At 44.5% G+C, this 23071-nt stretch overlaps 1 protein-coding gene across 2 annotated transcripts; it reads right to left on the minus strand.

Annotated features, from left to right (window-relative positions):
• Positions 1 to 215: 215 nt before the first annotated feature.
• Positions 216 to 22330, minus strand: mvp (major vault protein). 2 transcript variants are annotated; one of them, XM_059012253.1, is made up of 17 exons: positions 22162 to 22330; positions 18852 to 19003; positions 15385 to 15580; positions 14607 to 14730; positions 13530 to 13661; positions 12846 to 12940; positions 12271 to 12507; positions 11785 to 11910; positions 11345 to 11551; positions 9920 to 10158; positions 7894 to 8091; positions 7533 to 7677; positions 6732 to 6943; positions 6170 to 6286; positions 3899 to 4025; positions 1453 to 1641; positions 216 to 1118 (listed from the first exon to the last, which is right to left on the minus strand). In XM_059012253.1, the coding sequence occupies exons 2-17, from the start codon at positions 18998 to 19000 to the stop codon at positions 984 to 986; spliced, it is 2628 nt and encodes an 875-aa protein (XP_058868236.1). In that variant the 5' UTR covers positions 19001 to 19003; positions 22162 to 22330; the 3' UTR covers positions 216 to 983. The 2 variants fall into 2 exon arrangements, with proteins under 2 accessions (XP_058868236.1, XP_058868235.1); XM_059012252.1 differs by having other exon boundaries at positions 22150 to 22328.
• Between the last annotated feature and the right edge of the window lie 741 nt (positions 22331 to 23071).

Genomic DNA, 23071 nt, shown 5'->3' on the forward strand with positions numbered 1-23071 from the left:
ACTACAAAATTGATTTAATAAAATATCTAAATGATGTTCATATAGTTATTTTTATTATGTCAATCCTAAAATTCTCGTTGATGCAAAACCTTTGGCCACGGCTGTACAAGTGCTTTTGTGTGTAGTGACCAGCATTCACCTCTAGATGGCGACAAACTCCTCGACAGCCTCTCCAGTCCCTTTTCATGAAATCAAGACACATTTCACACATGATCGAGTCTTTTATTCTATTTTATTCCTTAAATGCAAGCGAAATAAAACAAATAAAGAACAAGGCACGGTTTTAGAGAGAGGGGGATACAGCAGGGGTCCCCTCTCAAATATAGAAAAAATACAAGGCAGGGTTATTTCAGCAGCATTACAAGCTGTGAGTACAGAGCTTGCTTGTTTGTTTAAAAATCGACTTTTTCAGCAGAAAGAAATGCTTTGGAAAAGCAAGACTGCGAGGAAACGAGGCAGGGGACCAGGGTTCTGGTGAATTCCGATTTTTACAATTCAATTCCTTTTTAAAATCAATTCCCAATTCAAATTTTCATGCCTTTCTTATATCAATCTCAAAACAAATCATTGATCAAAATTGAAATCGGGAGCGTTCTGTTAAAATTAGCTTTTCACAACAGCGGCAACGCAATGACTTCCATTGAAGCCGCTGTTTGTTAGTCAATTAAATCTGCTTTGAATGAAAGCATTTTTTTTTTAATTTGTTTATTTAGCAGACGCCTTTATCCAAGGTGATTTACAGTGACTAGGGTGTGTGAACAATGGATTGCAAGAAGGAATTGGAATTGACTCCAATCCCACCACCTTTAAGTAAATCTAACTCTGCTGCAAACTGGAGGCTGCTACTTGGATGCTTTGGTACTTTCCTCTGTCCTCTCTCACTCCCCCTCTCCCCTTTCTCTCTCTCTTTCTCCCCTCTCCCTGTTCCCTCCCCCTCTCTCTCTCTCCACCTCTCCTCCCCTCCCCGTTCCCTTCCCTCTCTCTCACTCCGCCTCTCCTTTCTCTCTCGGCTTGGGAAGCGCCCCCAGCAGGCCGTTTGCGGTAGTGAAGAGGTTGATGGGGGAGGAGCCGTCGGTGATGAGGGTGGACTGGAGACCCAGACCCTTCAGCAACTTCACCTGGAGAGAGAGAGAGAGAGAGAGAGAGGGAGAGAAGTAAATACACTGTATGACAATAAAGGACACACACCAGGGATGGGAATCAGACTCCTATTGCACAGCAGTGTGATCCATTCCAGGTTTTACTACCAGCTTGATCAGCCCCAGTGTGTCTGGGTAACAAGCTCAGGTGTGTCTTATTATTAAACTCCTAGTGAAACCAGGACTGGATCACACTGCTGTGCAACGGGAGTCTCACACCCCCCCCCCCCCCCCCCCCTCTCTCTCTCTCTCTCTCTCTCTCTCTCTCTCTCTCACACACACACACACACAGGGTCTGTGTTTGAATCGGTACCTGTAGTTCTGGCCCGGACACTGCGATGGCTCTGATGGTATCGGCGCCGATGCTTTGGACCAGATCCTGGAACTTCTTGGTCTCGATCTCTCCGAGCCGCGTGGCCCGCTCCATCTCCAGTTTGTTTTGCTCGCGCTGGTACACCAGCTCCTGTTCCCGGGCCTTCGACAAACGAGTCAGCTCAGCTTCCTGTCCAAACAGGAAGGGAGGGGAAAACATCGTCATCACTGATTTTGTTTGTTTATTTAGCAGACGCCTTTATCCAAGGCGACTTACAGAGACTAGGGTGTGTGAACTATGCATCAGCTGCAGAGTCACTTACAAATACATCTCACCCGAAAGACGGAGCACAAGGAGGTTAAGTGACTTGCTCAGGGTCACACAATGAGTCAGTGGCTGAGGTGGGATTTGAACCGGGGACCTCCTGGTTACAAGCCGTTCTCTTTAACCACTGGACCACACATCACAGCATGCCAACAACGATTCAGACAGACAGCAGTGTTAATCAACACACATTATACTGGACTGTGGCTCCAGCAATGATTCAGACAGTCCCCCTGAGTTTCAATAGCCATAGTTTTATATATTATACTGGACTGTGGCTCCAGCAATGATTCAGACAGTCCCCCTGAGTTTCAATAGACATAGTTTTATATACAGTGCCTTGCGAAAGTATTCGGCCCCCTTGAACTTTGCGACCTTTTGCCACATTTCAGGCTTCAAACATAAAGATATGAAACTGTAATTTTTTGTGAAGAATCAACAACAAGTGGGACACAATCATGAAGTGGAACGAAATTTATTGGATATTTCAAACTTTTTTAACAAATAAAAAACTGAAAAATTGGGCGTGCAAAATTATTCAGCCCCTTTACTTTCAGTGCAGCAAACTCTCTCCAGAAGTTCAGTGAGGATCTCTGAATGATCCAATGTTGACCTAAATGACTAATGATGATAAATAGAATCCACCTGTGTGTAATCAAGTCTCCGTATAAATGCACCTGCACTGTGATAGTCTCAGAGGTCCGTTTAAAGCGCAGAGAGCATCATGAAGAACAAGGAACACACCAGGCAGGTCCGAGATACTGTTGTGGAGAAGTTTAAAGCCGGATTTGGATACAAAAAGATTTCCCAAGCTTTAAACATCCCAAGGAGCACTGTGCAAGCGATAATATTGAAATGGAAGGAGTATCAGACCACTGCAAATCTACCAAGACCTGGCCGTCCCTCTAAACTTTCAGCTCATACAAGGAGAAGACTGATCAGAGATGCAGCCAAGAGGCCCATGATCACTCTGGATGAACTGCAGAGATCTACAGCTGAGGTGGGAGACTCTGTCCATAGGACAACAATCAGTCGTATACTGCACAAATCTGGCCTTTATGGAAGAGTGGCAAGAAGAAAGCCATTTCTTAAAGATATCCATAAAAAGTGTCGTTTACAGTTTGCCACAAGCCACCTGGGAGACACACCAAACATGTGGAAGAAGGTGCTCTGGTCAGATGAAACCAAAATCGAACTTTTTGGCAACAATGCAAAACGTTATGTTTGGCGTAAAAGCAACACAGCTCATCACCCTGAACACACCATCCCCACTGTCAAACATGGTGGTGGCAGCATCATGGTTTGGGCCTGCTTTTCTTCAGCAGGGACAGGGAAGATTGTTAAAATTGATGGGAAGATGGATGGAGCCAAATACAGGACCATTCTGGAAGAAAACCTGATGGAGTCTGCAAAAGACCTGAGACTGGGACGGAGATTTGTCTTCCAACAAGACAATGATCCAAAACATAAAGCAAAATCTACAATGGAATGGTTCACAAATAAACATATCCAGGTGTTAGAATGGCCAAGTCAAAGTCCAGACCTGAATCCAATCGAGAATCTGTGGAAAGAACTGAAAACTGCTGTTCACAAATGCTCTCCATCCAACCTCACTGAGCTCGAGCTGTTTTGCAAGGAGGAATGGGCAAAAATTTCAGTCTCTCGATGTGCAAAACTGATAGAGACATACCCCAAGCGACTTACAGCTGTAATCGCAGCAAAAGGTGGCGCTACAAAGTATTAACTTAAGGGGGCTGAATAATTTTGCACGCCCAATTTTTCAGTTTTTTATTTGTTAAAAAAGTTTGAAATATCCAATAAATTTCGTTCCACTTCATGATTGTGTCCCACTTGTTGTTGATTCTTCACAAAAAATTACAGTTTCATATCTTTATGTTTGAAGCCTGAAATGTGGCAAAAGGTCGCAAAGTTCAAGGGGGCCGAATACTTTCGCAAGGCACTGTATTATACTGGACTGTGGCTCCAGCAATGATTCAGACAGACCCCCTCAGTTTGAATAGCTAATGTTTAATATATTAGATTAAGGGTAGGGGTTAGACAGATAGACAGACAGACACACACACACGCACGCACGCACGCACGCGCTTGCTCTCTCACTCACCGCCTCTATCTGCAATGCTTCTGCTTTCAGCCTGGCCTGCAGCACAGCTGCCTCCCCCTCAATCTTAGCAGCTTCAGACTTGGACTGAGCCTCAGCCTTCGCTGCACCAGTACTCTCCACCGCCGCACTGGAGAGGAGAGGAGAAGAGAGGAGAGGAGGAGAGGGGAGAGGGGAGAGGGAAAGGGGAGAGAGGTGTGGAGATGGGAGGAGAGAGGAGAGAGGGGAGGAGAGGAGAGGGGAGAGAGGAGATGAAGAGAGGGGAGAGGAGAAAGGGAAAGGGGAGAGAGAGGAGAGGAGATGGGAGGAGAGAGGAGAGAGGAGAGGAGAGGAGAGAGGGGAGAGAGAGGAGGAGAGGGGAGAGAGGAGACGAAGAGAGGGGAGAGAAGAGAGGGAAAGGGGAGAGAGGAGAGGAGATGGGAGGAGAGAGGAGAGGGAAGAGGAGAGGGGAGAGAGGAGAGGAGAGGAGAGAGAGGAGAGACAGAGAGAGGAGAGGAGAGGAGAGAGGGGAGAGGAGAGAAAGGGGAGAGGAGAGGGGGAGGAGAGGAGGGAAGAGGAGAGAGGATAGGAGAAGAGAGGAGAGAGGAGAGGAGAGAAAGAGGAGAGGGAGGAGAGGAGACAGAAGAGAGGGGAGAGAGGAGAGAGGAGAGAGGTGGAGATGAGAGAGGAGAGGGGGAGAGGAGAGAGGGAGAGAGGATATGGGGAGAGGAGAGAGGGGAGAGGGGAGAGATATAAGAATAGCGAGTAGAAGGGAAAGGGAATAGATACGTTAGATTACTTTTAAATTACGACTGTCAATTAAATCACAGTTAATTTCTGCGATTAACGCGTACTGTTTATTTATTTATTTTTAAACGCATGTTAAATAGCACTCCCGTCTTGTCCCTCTTCGCACACCGTAATTCATTCCCTGTGGAATGAGAGCTGTCACCGTTTGAGTGTGCAATGAGACACGGAACCGCATTCTGTAGCAAAGCACTCAAACCGAAGGACTTGTGAATGGGAAGTTTATTTTCTTTTAAACTTTGACGGTTCACTGGATAGAAAGAAGGTTACTTGCATCTGCTGTCAAAGCGAGTTCCAGTGTCACACAAGGGCATCTAGTCTGAATCACCTGCGTGTGAAACATGCTTTCACGTCTCACAATACACTCTAGTAGTTTTTCTGCTACAGGTAACAACAAATGAAGCCCGTCAGTTTTGACAGAGTACTAGAAATTCAGGATCGTTGCCGACCCACGAATCACGCTCAGTACGATACTATAACCAGCGCTGCTGGATAGCTCCTGACTGCAGACCCGTTAACTTTGTAGCTTCTCTTTATCGCAATAGCCACATTTATTTTGTAAACAATGTTATTTACAATTATGGAGGACATAACCGTTATTCATGGAAGGATTTGTTTTATTTAGGCAGTTTCAAGTTATTAATAAACGTGAATTTAAAATTGTTATTATTATTTAAAACAGCAATGAAAAACATCAGTTTATGAGCAAAGGAAGCTGTAAAGGAAGTGGATCATTGTAAACGCAGTGAGGGGAGGAACGGACTGACTCTGTTGGGATTTAGCAGTCGGTTCAAACAATTTAACATCAAGGCTGGATTGTAAATAAATCTAAAAACTAGAACGAGAATCCAGAAACAGAGAACCAGGGTTTTTTATGTTTCTTGGATAATAATAATAATAATAATAATAATAATAATAATAATAATAATAATAATAATAAACCAACTGATGGATGCATTAATTGTATCAATTCAATATGTGATTAAAACCAAGATTAACTGAGATACATTTTCTAAATCCAAAGATTATTCGCGATTCTTTTATTAAATCACTTGACAGCCCTACTTTTAATATTATTGATATCTGTCTATGAATACACTAGTAAACATATCTTTTGCAAACACAAATGGAATGGAACGCAATCTAACGGAATGGAATCTAATGGAACGGAATGTAAGGGAACAGAATCTAATAGAACGGAATCTAACGGAATGGAATCTAAGGGAACAGAATCTAATAGAACGCAATCTAACGGAATGGAATCTAACGGAACAGAATCTAATGGAATGGAATCTAAGGGAACAGAATCTAATGGAATGGAATCTAAGGGAACAGAATTTAATGGAATGGAATCTAATGGAATGGAATCTAATGGAACAGAATCTAACGGAACGGAATCTAACGGAACGCCTCTGAATTCCTGCAGTCTGCACAGCTCTGTGTGTTTTGAGCCCATGTAAACCAAGTGGACAGCAGACCAGGCCTGACCTGAGAGCCTCCAGCTCCAGCAGCTCCTTGCGGGCTCGCTCTGCCTGGGACTGGTCAGTGATCCGCTGCCGCTCCAGCCGGCCGCGAGCCTCCTGCTCCAAACGCTCTGCCTCGTGTCTGGGGGGGGGGGGGGGGGGGGGGGGGCAAGAGAGAGAGAGAGAGAGAGAGAGAGAGAGAGAGAGAGAGAGAGTACGAGAGAGATATTACAATCAGTAGCAGCTGTAATTTGGTGCAGAGAGACACACAGACAGACACACACACACACAGAGAGACAGACACACAGGCACAGAAAGAGACACACACAGACAGACAGAGAGACAGGCACACACAGACACACAGGCAGAGAGAGAGAGAGAGACACACACACACACACACAGAGACACACAGGCACAGAGAGAGACACACACACACACACAGACAGAGAGACAGACAGACAGACACACACACACAGACACACAGACACACAGGCAGAGAGAGAGAGAGAGACACACACACACACACACAGACACTGAGACAGAGACAGAGACATACAGAGAAGCAGACACACACAGTGTTTCTGTACCTGGCCGTTGCCTCCTGTGAGTTGGTGGTGATCTCTATAGCCAGCTGCACGCTCTTCTGCAGTGAGTCTCTGGTCCGCTGGTCCACCGGCTCCACAGACTGGATATCCACGCTCGTGATCATCAGATTGTTCTGAGGGAACCGGAAACTGTCCCGCACCTTCATCTCCCCATCGAACCCGAACACAGCCGAGCAGATAATCCTGTTTGAGTTCTGAGAGAGAGAGGGGAGTGTGAGAGAGCGAGAGCGAGAGCGAGAGCGAGAGAGAGCGAGAGAGCGAGAGAGCGAGAGAGAGAGAGAGAGAGAGAGAGAGAGAGAGAGAGAGAGAGAGAGAGAGAGAGAGAGAGAGAGAGACAGGGAGGGACTGTGGCTCCTGCAATGATTCAGACAGCCCCCCTGAGTTTCAATAGTCATAGTTTTATATATTATACTGGACTGTGTCTCCAGCAATGATTCAGACAGCCCCCCTGAGTTTCAATAGCCATAGTTTTATATATTATACTGGACTGTGTCTCCAGCAATGATTCAGACAGCCCCCCTGAGTTTCAATAGCCATAGTTTTATATATTATACTGGACTGTGGCTCCAGCAATGATTCAGACAGCACCCCTGAGTTTCAATAGCCATAGTTTTATATATTATACTGGACTGTGGCTCCAGCAATGATTCAGACAGCCCCCCTGAGTTTCAATAGCCATAGTTTTATATATTATACTGGACTGTGGCTCCAGCAATGATTCAGACAGCCCCTCTGAGTTTCAATAGCCATAGTTTTATATATTATACTGGACTGTGGCTCCACCTTGTGGAAGTCGTCAAACTGCACTGAGGCGACCGCCCCTCTGATCCGGGAGGCGATGGCTTTGCAGGAATCTCCGATGAAATCGGGAACGCTGAAGATCCGGAAGCCCTCAGCTGGGTTGGACTTGTCCTTCAGATCGAAGTGCCTGAGAGGGAGAGGGGGAGGGAGAGGGAGAGGGAGTTGTATATATGTATAGAGAGATGTCAGTACACACACACACACACACACACACAGACACAGATAGATAGATAGACACACACACACACACAGATAGACACACAGACATACACGCAGACATACAGACACACAGATATACACACAGACAGAGACAGACAGCTAGCTGTACAGAGATCTGCGTTACCAGTTGTAGGAGAGCTGCAGCTGCAGTCGGGCGTGGTCGGCAGTCTCTATGTTGATGATGTCAGTGCAGAAGTCCGGCCCCAGCAGCAGGCAGATGCTTTTGATGACGTTGGATCTCTTGGGTTTGTCTCCCGAGAGGCTGATCACCGTGAACTGCTCGTCCGGGCCCAGCATGACCAGCTCAGGGCCAAACACCACCCTGCGGGGCGTAGACACAGGGCAAGGGGGTCTTATTGCCATTATATTTATATTGTGTATACTTGTTTCCCTGGTTCATACTGCTATTATAGCGCTTGTGGATGGAATAAGGAAGGCTGCTGCATTGGCTGTACTGGGTCTTATTGCTATTACAGTGTTGTACGCTGGGTCTTATTGCTATTACAGTGGTGTATACTGGGGCTTATTGCTATTCCAGTGTTGTACGCTGGGGCTTATTGCTATTACAGTGTTGTACACTGGGGCTTATTGCTATTACAGTGTTGTACGCTGGGGCTTATTGCTATTACAGTGTTGTCCGCTGGGTCTTACTGCTATTACAATGTTGTACGCTGGGTCTTATTGCTATTACAGCGTTGTACACTGGGGCTTATTGCTATTACAGCGTTGTATGCTGGGTCTTATTGCTATTACAGCGTTGTATCCGGGGGCTTATTGCTATTACAGTGTTGTATGCTGGGTCTTATTGCTATTACAGTGTTGTATGCTGGGTCTTATTGCTATTACAGTGTTGTATGCTGGGGCTTATTGCTATTACAGTGTTGTATGCTGGGTCTTATTGCTATTACAGTGTTGTACGCTGGGGCTTATTGCTATTACAGTGTTGTACGCTGGGGCTTATTGCTATTACAGTGTTGTACGCTGGGTCTTATTGCTATTACAGTGTTGTATGCTGGGGCTTATTGCTATTACAGTGTTGTATGCTGGGTCTTATTGCTATTACAGTGTTGTACGCTGGGGCTTATTGCTATTACAGTGTTGTATGCTGGGTCTTATTACTATTACAGTGTTGTATCCTGGGTCTTATTGCTATTACAGTGTTGTATGCTGGGTCTTATTGCTATTACAGTGTTGTACGCTGGGGCTTATTGCTATTATAGTGTTGTATCCTGGGTCTTATTGCTATTACAGTGTTGTATCCTGGGTCATTGCTATTCCAGTGTTATACGCTGGGTCTTATTGCTATTACAGTGTTGTACGCTGGGTCTTATTGCTATTACAGTGTTGTACGCTGGGTCTTATTGCTATTACAGTGTTGTAGCTGGGTCTTATTGCTATTACAGTGTTGTACGCTGGGTCTTATTGCTATTCCAGTGTTGTACGCTGGGTCTTATTGCTATTCCAGTGTTGTACGCTGGGTCTTATTGCTATTCCAGTGTTGTACGCTGGGGCTTATTGCTATTCCAGTGTTGTACGCTGGGGCTTATTGCTATTCCAGTGTTGTACGCTGGGGCTTATTGCTATTACAGTGTTGTACGCTGGGGCTTATTGCTATTACAGTGTTGTACGCTGGGGCTTATTGCTATTACAGTGTTGTACGCTGGGGCTTATTGCTATTACAGTGTTGTACGCTGGGGCTTATTGCTATTCCAGTGTTGTACGCTGGGTCTTATTGCTATTACAGTGTTGTACGCTGGGGCTTATTGCTATTACAGTGTTGTATGCTGGGTCTTATTGCTATTATAGTGTATGCTGGAGCTTATTGCTATTACAGTGCTGTATGCTAGGGCTTATTGCTATTACAGTGTTGTATGCTGGGTCTTATTGCTATTACAGTGTTGTATGCTGGGTCTTATTGCTATTTCAGTGTTGTACGCTGGGTTTTATTGCTATTACAGTGTTGTACACTGGGTCTTATTGCTATTCCAGTGTTGTACGCTGGGGCTTATTGCTATGACAGTGTTGTACGCTGGGTCTTATTGCTATTACAGTGTTGTACGCTGGGTCTTATTGCTATTACAGTGTTGTATGCTGGGTCTTATTGCTAATACAGTGTTGTATGCTGGGTCTTATTGCTATTCCAGGTGTACCTGGCTTTCTTCTCCCGGTAGTCGTACACCTGCACAGCCGCATTGTGAGGCACCCTGTACGACACCACCATGGTCCGGTTTCGCTCGACCCTCCCCTTACTCCCGCTCTCTCTGTCCGAGCGGTCAGCGAGAGGGTCCCGGGCCGTGGCCAGGAGGGCCTCCACGTTGGGGGGGAGCACCTTCTCCCACAGCTCCTCGTCCTGGGTCAGCATGTAGGTCTGACCAATGACAGCACGCACCTGCAAGGGGGGGCGGGGCTTGTGTTACCGACACGTCTGGATTGACAGGCACTCTGCGCGGGTCAGTTAGAATTGTAATTGTGCAATTCGTAATTAATTGCAATTAGTGCAACTGTAGTTGAACCTTGGTGTAATTGTAATTGGACTATACAATCGGTCAATTTCAGTTCAATTACACTCAATTTCCCAGCTGAATCATTCTCAGTTCCATGCTGTGTTTTACACTGAGCGTTCAGTTTTTAAGTATTTTCAACCACTTTTAGTGACGCCTCCCCCATTATTTGTTTGATAAAATACACGTTTTCTAGTGTGTTTATGTATAAGAAGAACATAAGAACGTTTACAAGCGAGAGGAGGCCCTTCAGCCCATCTTGCTCGTTTGGTTGTTAGTAGCTTATTGATCCCAGAATCTCATCAAGCAGCTTCTTGAAGGATCCCAGGGTGTCGGCTTCAACAACATTACTGGGGAGTTGGTTCCAGACCTTCACAATTCACTGTGTAAAAAAGTGCCTCCTATTTTCTGTTCTGAATGCCCCTTTATCTAATCTCCATTTGTGACCCCTGGTCCTTGTTTCTTTTTTCAGGTCAAAAAAGTCCCCAGGATCGACACTGTCAATACCTTTTAGGATTTTGAATGTTTGAATCAGATCGCCGCGTAGTCTTCTTTGTTCAAGACTGAATAGATTCAATTCTTTTAGCCTGTCTGCATACAACATGCCATTTAAACTTGCTCTTCTTTGCACTCTTTCTAGAGCAGCAATATCCTTTTTGTAACGAGGTGACCAGAACTGAACACAATATTCTAGATGAGGTCTTACTAATGCATTGTAAAGTTTTAACATTACTTCCCTTGACTTAAACATTACTCCCCTTATTTGTACTTGCGATTACTAATGCTTGGGTTATTTTTGTATGTATATTTCTTCATTTAATTACTACAACTGTAACTTTGTTATAAAGCTATTGACACTTGCTTTGGTTTAGCCTCTTAAGTCAAGGTTTGTCAAGTTATAAATAATCCAGGTTTCCTTTATCTCATACAACTGGCACTTTACCCAATACAGAACAGCTATTTATAAGACTGTGAAACTATGCCCCAGTGTCGGCCATCTTGGCTCCACCTCCCCATTGCTCTGCACAGGGTTCCCTCCTCATGCTGGAGCTGGCATGGCCGCTGTTTCCTTACCTTGCCGCTCTTGATGTCCCGCACATAGATGCCCTCGTTTTCGTCGAGGGGTATCGCCTGGCGCCTCAGCTGCACCTCCACCTCCACAGGGGGGACGTACTCCAGGGGTCCCCGGAGCATCCAGCGATCGCCGGGGCGACGGGACACGCCCCCCGCACCCCCCTCCCCCTCCTCCTCCTCCTCTTCCTCCTCACCTCTCTCCACCTGCTGAGAGACAGGCAGAGAATACGTCATTATTATTATTATTATTATTATTATTATTATTATTATTATTATTATTATTATTATTATTATTATTTCTTAGCAGATGCCCTTATCCAGGGTATTAGCATACAGAATCAATACAGCGATATAGGAGAAGGAGGGAGAGAGAGGAAGGAGGGAGAGAGAGAACGAGAGAGGAGAGAGAGAGAGGGCAAGACGTTAACACACATGCTTACCCCCTGCGCCTCAGTGAAAGCCTCCACTGCTCTCAGCACCAAACCCTCCTGCTCAGAAAGGATGAAGACATCCTGAATCCCGTTTTCCAAGCACTCTCCGGGCTGCAGGAAGAAGGACTTCTCCCCCTGGGAAAGAGGACGAGAAAGAAAAATGAGGCATGAAACTGCCACCTAGTCTAAAGTTAGTTAGTTAGCTGGTTAGCGCCTCACCTTACTCAGCTCTGTACCAGCTGGTTATCTGACAGGCTGGTTGATTCGCTAGCTGGACATTTGGTTAGCTAGTTAGTTAGTTAGTTAGTTAGCTAGCTAATTAGTTAGTTAGCTAGCGGGTTAGTTAGCGGGTTAGTTAGCTAGTTAGCTAGCGGGTTAGTTAGCTAGCCAGCTAATTAGCTAGTTAGCTAGCGGGTTAGTTAGCTAGCCAGCTAATTAGTTAGTTAGCTAGCGGGTTAGTTAGTTAGCTAGCTATCTAGCCGGTCGGCTCCTCACCTTGACGACTCGCTTCTGCCCCAGTTGGGGTTTCCCGTCCCTCCCAACAGGGTCCAGGATGACGCAGTACTGCCGGCTGCCCAGGGTCGTGACCTCGACCACGCCCACCACTTCCTCCGATACGTCGGGGATGTGCGCCTCCCTCTGGCTGTGCGTGATCAGCCACTCCTCCCCCGTCCGCCTGTCCACACCCCCGGCGTCACGGAACGGACGCACAGCGCGCACATGGAGCGCTTTCTGGGGGAGAGGCGAGGGCAATACAGCAGTCACTATATCAATATCAGTCATTATATCAGTTAATACATCAGTCAGTACAGCAGTCACTACATCAATATCAGTCATTATATCAGTTAATACAGCAATCAATATAACAGTCCTTATATCAGTCAATACAGCAGTCACTATATCAAGTAATCCATTCCTTCATTTAACTAGCTACAAAAACATTAAAGCCCTCAATCAGAATTCAAAGGTAAAACTATGTGAATAAGTCAAGCAGACAAACATTTCGGCTAGTGCCTTCTTCAGTGCTGCGTCTGTCTCTCTGTGACACGGTTACTGTTCCAGTGTCTCACCTTGTCAGTGAGCACGAAGGCGTCCACGATGTCTATCACCTCCTCGTGAACCCCGGGCAGGTAGGCACCCACCTTCCGAACAAGCCACTCCTCCCCTGGACACAGAGAGAGGGAGAGGGGGAGAGAGAGAGAGAGAGAGAGAGAGAGAGAGAGAGAGAGAGAGAGAGAGAGAGACACAGTCACACAGAGACAGAGTTACAGACACATGCTTTAAATGCCGCTTTCTCTCCCTGTGTCCCCTCTCCACTCCTCCTCTGTCCTCTCTCACACCGGTCACTCTTTCCACTCTTCCTCAGTCTCCCTTCTCACCCTCTCTCCAGTCACTCTCGCCCCTCCCCTCCCCTCAGTCACTCTCCCATCCCCTCTCTCCAGTCACTCTCTCCCCTCAGTCACTCTCCCATCCCCTCTCTCCAGTCACTCTCCTCAGTCACTCTCTCCTCTCCTCTCCCCTCTCCTCAGTCGCTCTCTCATCCCCTCTCCCCAGTCACTCTCCCATCTCCTCTCTCTCCCTCTCACCAGTCACTCTCTCCTCTCCCCTTCCCTCCCCTCCCCTCTCCTCAGTCACTCTCCCATCCCCTCTCTCCCTTCTCCCCAGTCACTCGCCCTCTCACCAGTCACGCTCTCCTCTCCCCTCTCCTCAGTCACTCTCTCATCCCCTCTCTCCCCAGTCACTCCCCCTCTCACCAGTCACTCTCTCCACTCCTCCTCTGTCTCTCCCCTCTTTCCTGGCTCGCAGTCGGATGGCCTGGTTGTGTCGGATCACCGTGGCCCGGATCGTCTCCACAACCTCCACCTCCTTCCGAGGGATGTAGGTGCCTGGAGACAGAGAGACAGAGAAACACACAGAGCGAGAGAGAGAGAGAGAAAGAGAGAGAGAGAAATAAGGATCTTTCATTTGGCGCAGTTGACTGGATCTGTATTAATGATGTCAGTGCAGACAGACAGACAGACAGACACAGACAGACAGGCAGACACACAGTACGTTTACATGACAAAGCCTTTTCTGAAAACTAATATTTTCAGAAAACTGATTTTCTTAAAACGTCACTTTTCTGAGTTTACATGATTAATGATAGAAAATCCAACTAGAATTCAATTGTGTACATGGATTGAAGTTTTTGGAAAACGCAGGATATTTTCGCATGCAAGGACCAATCCAATATAGTGCTTTATCAAAGCGTCAGGTCGTAAATTCAAAGATTACTATCCTATACCTCTATTCAGATTCCTCACAATGTGCAATCAGCCTTTCCAACAGCTCATCCTGTTCTATATTACCAGTTTCTTTTGCAGGCATTATTTTAAATGATCACGTCATTTTAAAACTGGAAAACATTTGCTGCTTCAGTATGACCTATTAATAAATACAGACTTTAACAAATGTATTACTTTATCCCTAACTAGACATATGGATGCATGCAGACTGACTACAGATTATTATTATTTTCTGTTTTCTAAAACCACATGCAGGAATGAAGGTCAAAGTTTGCACACGTGCAGTACGCTATCGGAATAAGTTTTCCGAAAAGTGTGTTTACGTGATCTACATTTTGTTAGTTTTCAGAATTTAATCAGAAATTTCTAGGTGCTGTTTTCTGAAAAGTGACTTTCGGAATATTCCGATACATTTTCTGAAAACTGTGTTTACATGACTTTTGATATCGGAATTAGTTTTCCGAAAAATATCGGAATTCTTATGCTCATGTAAACGCACTGACAGACAGCTGTAATCATTCTCTCGAAGCTGTAACTGGTTCTCACCCGGCCCCTCAAACAGCCACTCATCTCCGGCCACTCTCTTGTCCCCCTGGTCATCCTCGAAGTCCAGCAGAGCCTGCAGCCGCAGGGCCGTGTTGGGGAACACCACCTGCAGAGGGGTCAGGTCCTGGAGGAGAGGGGGACAGATGGGGGTGAGAGAGGAACCTGTCTGTCCTGCAGTGTATTGACTGGTCTCTGTATTGGAATGTATTGACTGGTCTCTGTATTGCAGCGTATTGACCGGTCTGTATTGGAATGTATTGACCGGTCGGTATTGCAGCGTATTGACCGGTCTGTAGTGCAGCGTATTGACCGGACTGTAGTGCAGCGTATTGACCGGTCTGTATTGGAATGTATTGACCGGTCTGTATTGCAGCGTATTGACCGGTCTGTATTGCGGTGTATTGACCGGTCTGTAGTGCAGCGTATTGACCGGTCTGTATTGGAATGTATTGACCGGTCTGTAGTGCAGCGTATTGATCGGTCTGTATTGGAATGTATTGACCGGTCTGTATTGCAGCGTATTGACCGGTCTGTAGTGCAGCGTATTGACCGGTCTGTAGTGCAGCGTATTGACCGGTCTGTATTGCGGTGTATTGACCGGTCTGTAGTGCAGCGTATTGACCGGTCTGTATTGGAATGTATTGACCGGTCTGTAGTGCAGCGTATTGACCGGTCTGTATTGGAATGTATTGACCAGTCTGTATTGCAGCGTATTGACCGGTCTGTATTGGAATGTATTGATCGGTCTGTACTGCAGCGTATTGACTGGTCTCTGTACCTGTTGCAGCTCCTCTCCGGGGTACAGGGGGAAGGGCTCCTGGGCGAGTCGGATCTCCAGGTCCGCGTGCCGCAGCTTGGCCTGCCCCAGTTGGTCGAACTCGATGCGCCCGTCAGCGTCGCGCAGCACAGGGTTCTGAATCACACAGTAGTGCCGGGGCGGAACCATCGTCATCTTCATCGGGGCAAACAGGACCCTGAGGGGGAGGGGCGTTACAAAACTGGATTGTATTGGACTGGATTAGACTAAACTAGACAAGACCAGACTATTGTTTTGTTTGGGCTAGACTGTATTGTATTGGCCTGGATTAGACTATTGTATTAGCAGACGATTTTATTGGACTGAACTACACCACATTGAATCGTATTGGACTGGACTAGACTGTACTGTACTCGATTGGACCAGAATGCATTGTATTTTATCGGACTGGACTAACCCAGGTTAAATTGCATTGTATTGATCTAGATTGTACTGCATTGGACTAGACTAGACTGTATTGCTCTTTATTATACATAAGAACATAAGAAAGTGTACAAACGAGAGGAGGCCCCATTCAGCCCATCTTGCTCGTTTGGTTGTTAGTAGCTTATTGATCCCAGAATCTCATCAAGCAGCTTCTTGAAGGATCCCAGGGTGTCAGCTTCAACAACATCACTGGGGAGTTGGTTCCAGACCCTCACAATTCTCTGTGTAAAAAAGTGCCTCCTATTTTCTGTTCTGAATGCCCCTTTATCTAATCTCCATTTGTGACCCCTGGTCCTTGTTTCTTTTTTCAGGTCAAAAAAGTCCCCTGGGTCGACATTGTCTATACCTTTTAGGATTTTGAATGTTTGAATCAGATCGCCGCATAGTCTTCTTTGCTCAAGACTGAATAGATCCAATTCTTTTAGCCTGTCTGCATACGACATGCCTTTTAAACCCGGGATAATTCTGGTTGCTCTTCTTTGCACTCTTTCTAGAGCAGCAATATCCTTTTTGTAACGAGGTGACCAGAACTGAAGACAATATTCTAGATGAGGTCTTACTAATGCATTGTAAAGTTTTAACAGTACTTCCCTTGATTTAAATTCAACATTTTTCACTATATCCCACATTGTCTAAATGAAGACATTTCTGAGTCAACATAAACTCCTAGTACACACACACACCCACACCCACACACACACAGTACACCCTCGCTATAATGGGCTTCATTACAACACACCTTCATTATAACGAACCTGGCCCCTTGACCCCAAATTAAAGAAATTAAAAAAAAGATAATATGAACACACACGGTCAACATCCCGGTCCGTACACACAGGAGGCCACCTCCGCAGTGAAGTCATCTCTTTCGTCTTCATAAAAAGCATGTGCTGTGTAACTATGACTCTGAAATGAACATCATTTCATGATGCAACCAAGCTGGAAACTATACGGGTCATTTGAAAAAATGGATTAACATGGGCACGTCTCTGATGTGAATTCAGGCTGTTTATTGGCTTGTTCAGCAACCGTGCGGCAAAGCAAAATTGATTAAAGAAAAAAAAAAGAAATCTTGAACTGGTACATGTAATTCTACTTTTACTCACAATCTCATCTCATTTACTTACTCCCGCAGTTTATCGTTCATGTTGATCGTCCTTTCACTATAACAAACCCCTCGATATAACAAACAAAAGGCTTGGACCCCGACAGGTTCGTATAGCGAGGGTGTACTGGATGTAAGTGTATATACATATTATATATATTATATATATATTAGCTCAAAGAGCCAGCTGCCCATATATATGAGCAATACAGTCAAGTAATTAATAAACTGAAAAATGACTTAAAATATATGTAAAACCATTATAACATTTTATTTAAAATCACCTTGTCTGAACTTTATTATTAATTTATATACTGTGCGTATATATATATATATATATATATATATATATATATATATATATATATATATATATATACACAGACGTGCTCAAATTTGTTGGTACCCTTACAGCTCATTGAAATAATGCTTCATTCCTCCTGAAAAATGATGAAATTAAAAGCTATTTTATCATGTATACTTGCATGCCTTTGGTATGTCATAGAATAAAGCAAAGAAGCTGTGAAAAGAGATGAATTATTGCTTATTCTACAAAGATATTCTGAAATGGCCTGGACACATTTGTTGGTACCCCTTAGAAAAGATAATAAATAATTGGATTATAGTGATATTTCAAACTAATTAGTTTCTTTAATTAGTATCACACATGTCTCCAATCTTGTAATCAGTCATTCAGCCTATTTAAATGGAGAAAAGTAGTCACTGTGCTGTTTGGTATCATTGTGTGCACCACACTGAACATGGACCAGAGAAAGCAAAGGAGAGAGTTGTCTGAGGAGATCAGAAAGAAAATAATAGACAAGCATGGTAAAGGTAAAGGCTACAAGACCATCTCCAAGCAGCTTGATGATCCTGTGACAACAGTTGCAAATATTATTAAGAAGTTTAAGGTCCATGGAACTGTAGCCAACCTCCCTGGGTGTGGCCGCAAGAGGAAAATCGACCCCAGATTGAACAGAAGGAAAGTGCGAATGGTAGAAAAAGAACCAAGGATAACTGCCAAAGAGATACAAGCTGAACTCCAAGGTGAAGGTATGTCAGTTTCTGATCGCACCATCCGTCGCTTTTTGAGCGAAAGTGGGCTCCATGGAAGAAGACCCAGGAGGACTCCACTTTTGAAAGAAAAACATAAAAAAGCCAGACTGGAATTTGCTAAAATGCATATTGACAAGCCACAATCCTTCTGGGAGAATGTCCTTTGGACAGATGAGTCAAAACTGGAGCTTTTTGGCAAGTCACATCAGCTCTATGTTCACAGACAAAAAAATGAAGCTTTCAAAGAAAAGAACACCATACCTACAGTGAAACATGGAGGAGGCTTGGTTATGTTTTGGGGCTGCTTTGCTGCGCCTGGCACAGGGTGCCTTGAATCTGTGCAGGGCACAATTAAATCTCAAGACTATCAAGGCATTCTGGAGCGAAACGTACTGCCCAGTGTCAGAAAGCTCTGTCTCAGTCACAGGTCATGGGTCCTCCAACAGGATAATGACCCAAAATGTTTGACTGCAGTGATTGCCTCTAAAGTTTGTGCAACAAAATATTAGGTTAGTGGTCCCATCATTTTTGTCCATGCCATTTTCATTTGTTTTATTATTTACAATATTATGTTGAATAAAAAATCAAAAGCAAAGTCTGATTTCTATTAAATATGGAATAAACAATGGTGGATGCCAATTACTTTTGTCAGTTTCAAGTTATTTCAGAGAAAATTGTGCATTCTTCGTTTTTTGTGGAGGGGTACCAACAAATTTGAGCACGTCTATATATATATATATATATATATATATATATATAATCTCTCAATTCCTCTATATAATTGCACTCAGTGCATCCCAGCTGGGTGGTTCTGGTTCTGGTTCTAGTTCTGGTGCTGTACCTCTCATTGTCCTGCCGGATGTAGGTCTTGGGTCCGGTCTCGACCCGGGCGATGTTAGTGTTCTGATCCAGCACATGGATGTAGTGGTGAGGAGGGATACGAATAATTGATTCACCCGGCATCTTCTGTGGGAACATGGGTGGAGCCATGAGCTAGAGGGGAGAAGAGACACAAACAGCAATCTCAATGAGACTGTGCAAAGCAGAATCCATGACAATCTCAATGAGACTGTGCAAAGCAGAATCCATGACAATCTCAATGAGACTGTCATGGATTCTGCATTGCACAGTCTCATTGAGCTTGTCATGCATGCGGCATTGCACAGTCTCATTGAGATTGTCATGGATTCTGCTTTGCACTGTCTCATTGAGATTGTGCAATGCAGAATCCATGACAATCTCAATGAGACTGTGCAATGCAGAATCCATGACAAGCTCAATGAGACTGTGCAATGCAGAATCCATGACAAGCTCAATGAGACTGTGCAATGCAGAATCCATGACAAGCTCAATGAGACTGTGCAAAGCAGAATCCATGACAAGCTCAATGAGACTGTGCAATGCAGAATCCATGACAAGCTCAATGAGACTGTGCAAAGCAGAATCCATGACAATCTCAATGCGACTGTGCAATGCAGAATCCATGACAAGCTCAATGAGACTGTGCAAAGCAGAATCCATGACAATCTCAATGAGACTGTGCAATGCAGAATCCATGACAAGCTCAATGAGACTGTGCAATGCAGAATCCATGACAATCTCAATGAGACTGTGCAATGCAGAATCCATGACAAGCTCAATGAGACTGTGCAATGCAGAATCCATGACAATCTCAATGAGACTGTGCAATGCAGAATCCATGACAATCTCAATGAGACTGTGCAATGCAGAATCCATGACAAGCTCAATGAGACTGTGCAATGCAGAATCCATGACAAGCTCAATGAGACTGTGCAATGCAGAATCCATGACAATCTCAATGAGACTGTGCAATGCAGAATCCATGCCAATCTCAATGAGACTGTGCAATGCAGAATCCATGCCAATCTCAATGAGACTGTGCAATGCAGAATCCATGCCAATCTCAATGAGACTGTGCAATGCAGAATCCATGCCAATCTCAATGAGACTGTGCAATGCAGAATCCATGACAATCTCAATGAGACTGTGCAATGCAGAATCCATGCCAATCTCAATGAGACTGTGCAATGCAGAATCCATGACAATCCCCCCCCGCCCCTCAATTATTTGTTTGAAGAAGCAGTACAGCATGCTCCTGTATTTGTACCTGTGAGTATTATTGCTGGGTTATTCAGAATAAACGTGTTCATGTGGGGAGCTTTTATGTAATTGTAATTTTAATTGAACAAAATAGCATTGCAATTTCAGCAACCAATTCTGCTGTGATTTTAAATGGAATTATAACTGAACCTGCTTTTACCAGGGGGATCCCAAAGCAGTGAACTTTGAGAAGGGGGCTGGTTCATTATCTTCTCTGTGCTTTACTACACTGTGCTGTGCTTTTATCAGGGGGATCCCAAAGCAGTAAATGAGAAGGGGGCTGGTTCATTATCTTCTCTGTGCTTTACTACACTGTGCTGTGCTTTTATCAGGGGGATCCCAAAGCAGTAAATGAGAAGGGGGCTGGTTCATTATCTTCTCTGTGCTTTACTACACTGTGCTGTGCTTTTATCAGGGGGATCCCAAAGCAGTAAATGAGAAGGGGGCTGGTTCATTATCTTCTCTGTGCTTTACTACACTGTGCTGTGCTTTTATCAGGGGGATACCAAAGCAGTGAACTTTGAGAAGGGGGCTGGTTCATTATCTTCTCTGTGCTTTACTACACTGTGCTGTGCTTTTATCAGGGGGATCCCAAAGCAGTGAACTTTGAGAAGGGGGCTGGTTCATTCTTCTGGCTGCATTATTTCCATGCACTATGCACTGACTGGTTTGACCTGTATAACTAGTTCTTAAAGCAATAAAGCTATTGCTAAAGGTGTTACTGAACTTTGTCCCCAACAAGCATTCTAAAGCACAGAGAGGTGTGGTAAAGCATAGGGAAGCATTGTAAAGCACAGAGAGGTCTGGTAAAGCATAGGGAAGCATTGTAAAGCACAGAGAGGTCTGGTAAAGCATAGGGAAGCATTGTAAAGCACAGAGAGGTGTGGTAAAGCATAGGGAAGCATTGTAAAGCACAGAGAGGTGTGGTAAAGCATAGGGAAGCATTGTAAAGCACAGAGAGGTGTGGTAAAGCATAGGGAAACATTGTAAAGCACAGAGAGGTGTGGTAAAGCATAGGGAAACATTGTAAAGCACAGAGAGGTGTGGTAAAGCATAGGGAAGCATTGTAAAGCACAGAGAGGTGTGGTAAAGCATAGGGAAGCATTGTAAAGCACAGAGAGGTCTGGTAAAGCATAGGGAAGCATTGTAAAGCACAGAGAGGTGTGGTAAAGCATAGGGAAGCATTGTAAAGCACAGAGAGGTCTGGTAAAGCATAGGGAAGCACTGTAAAGCACAGAGAGGTACATTAATAAACATGGTAAACACATAGTATAAGCATGGGTAAACTTGTATAAGAGAGAATTCTAAACGTCAGGAACATGTTTAAATTGAAATCAATTTATGAAATTGAATCACACCCACGAACTGAACGACATAGTTCAGACAAATGTTAGGAATTATGTATTTTATTTAATTTCCATTTGTGTAAGGCAATTAAGTTTCCTTAATTAAAAAAAAATACAGTACATTCAATGAAATAAACTTGTTGAGTTTTTATCGGGCAGAAAAAAAATCGTTATTTCAAAATGTTAATAAAACCTACAGTCGATCGCCTACTGACTGTAATTTGAATGCGTTTTATTTATTTCGTTTTTATTTCATCTGAGCTTTGATTGAGAGCCAAGGGCGTGGACAAACAAACAACACAGTAACCACAGCGACCTTTAACACAGGGGAAGCGCAGTCAAATGATTCCGGCAGAGAGACAGAGAGAGATCATAAAATAAAACACTGAAATATACTTGAAACACCGTCTAAAAGGCGCTGCGGGAAGAGATTGAAAAGGGAATGAAAGGCTGTTGAAAGAAAGACTGTTGACTTAATGAGAAAGACAGATACATGGAGATAAATATTATTATTTCAGGATGTTTCAGACAAAAGTAAACAGTGCAGTAAAAGTGTGACAGACAGATATTATTTAAAAACTGCGTTTAATTTGCCCGAGCCTGACAACTATAATCTATTCCGTACGACGGAGGTCTTTAAGAACGCCCGTCTGATGTTGAAATTATTTTTACCTGTCAGCTTACTCTTTTTTTAGTCTTTCTTTTTTCCTTGTCTTCGTCTTTTTCCAGATATCTTTCTTTACGCCTTCAATGGTCCTGCGTGACTGTGCAGAAGCGTCCTCTGTGCAGCCTCTTTGAAGGAGGCGTGTGTTTGACGGTATATGCGGAAGACACTATCAGCGCAGCAGCTTGCTATTCGTCGTACAGGCGGTGCACGCCCGACAGAGAAGGGGGCGTCTGCTAATGACGGGGCTTTCCTGGAACAGCACCGACCATCACCGATTTACCGGACTTGACCACGGATTTAGATTCAGACACATCAATACGGTTTAACCCACTTAATTTAAAGCGTTGATGAGAAAAAACAACAACACTCATTATCATATAATAGACTGACCCCCCTCAACTCAACACCAGCATGACAGTAAAAACAGACATAATGAAGCGTTCTTCCCTTTGTATAAGAGTGATCAGCAGATGTCTCAGCCGCACTGAGACCACAGCGTGTGGTTTTCACAATACTGTGCAGAATAAATTTATTTTTCTATGGGTAAATATCGAGAATTTCTTCCTATGCATCGGGACTCGGGACATTTGCTAGGATATAGGGACTGTCCCGACCATGGAAGGACTGTTGGCAGCTGCACAGGGGCGGGGTCAGGGCTGGTAGGTGACACAATCTGAAACGACATAAGCCAGATACCAGCTCCTGCAAGGGAGCCGCCTCTGACAGCGGTATCGGCGCTGTGCTTCAGAGCGGGAGGGCCAGGGTTCATCTCTCACCTTCGCCTGCAGGCGTGTAGCGTCCATTGAGGCAACAACATCGGCTCAATTCTTAATTGTGAAGACGAAAAAAAAAGATTAAAACATATTTTAAAAAACCAAAACGTACCCACTTTATTTTTTGAGTGTAAAATTGATTATATATATATAT

This window comes from Acipenser ruthenus, chromosome 44 (genome assembly GCF_902713425.1).
Source record: "Acipenser ruthenus chromosome 44, fAciRut3.2 maternal haplotype, whole genome shotgun sequence".
Classification (NCBI taxonomy): domain Eukaryota; kingdom Metazoa; phylum Chordata; class Actinopteri; order Acipenseriformes; family Acipenseridae; genus Acipenser; species Acipenser ruthenus.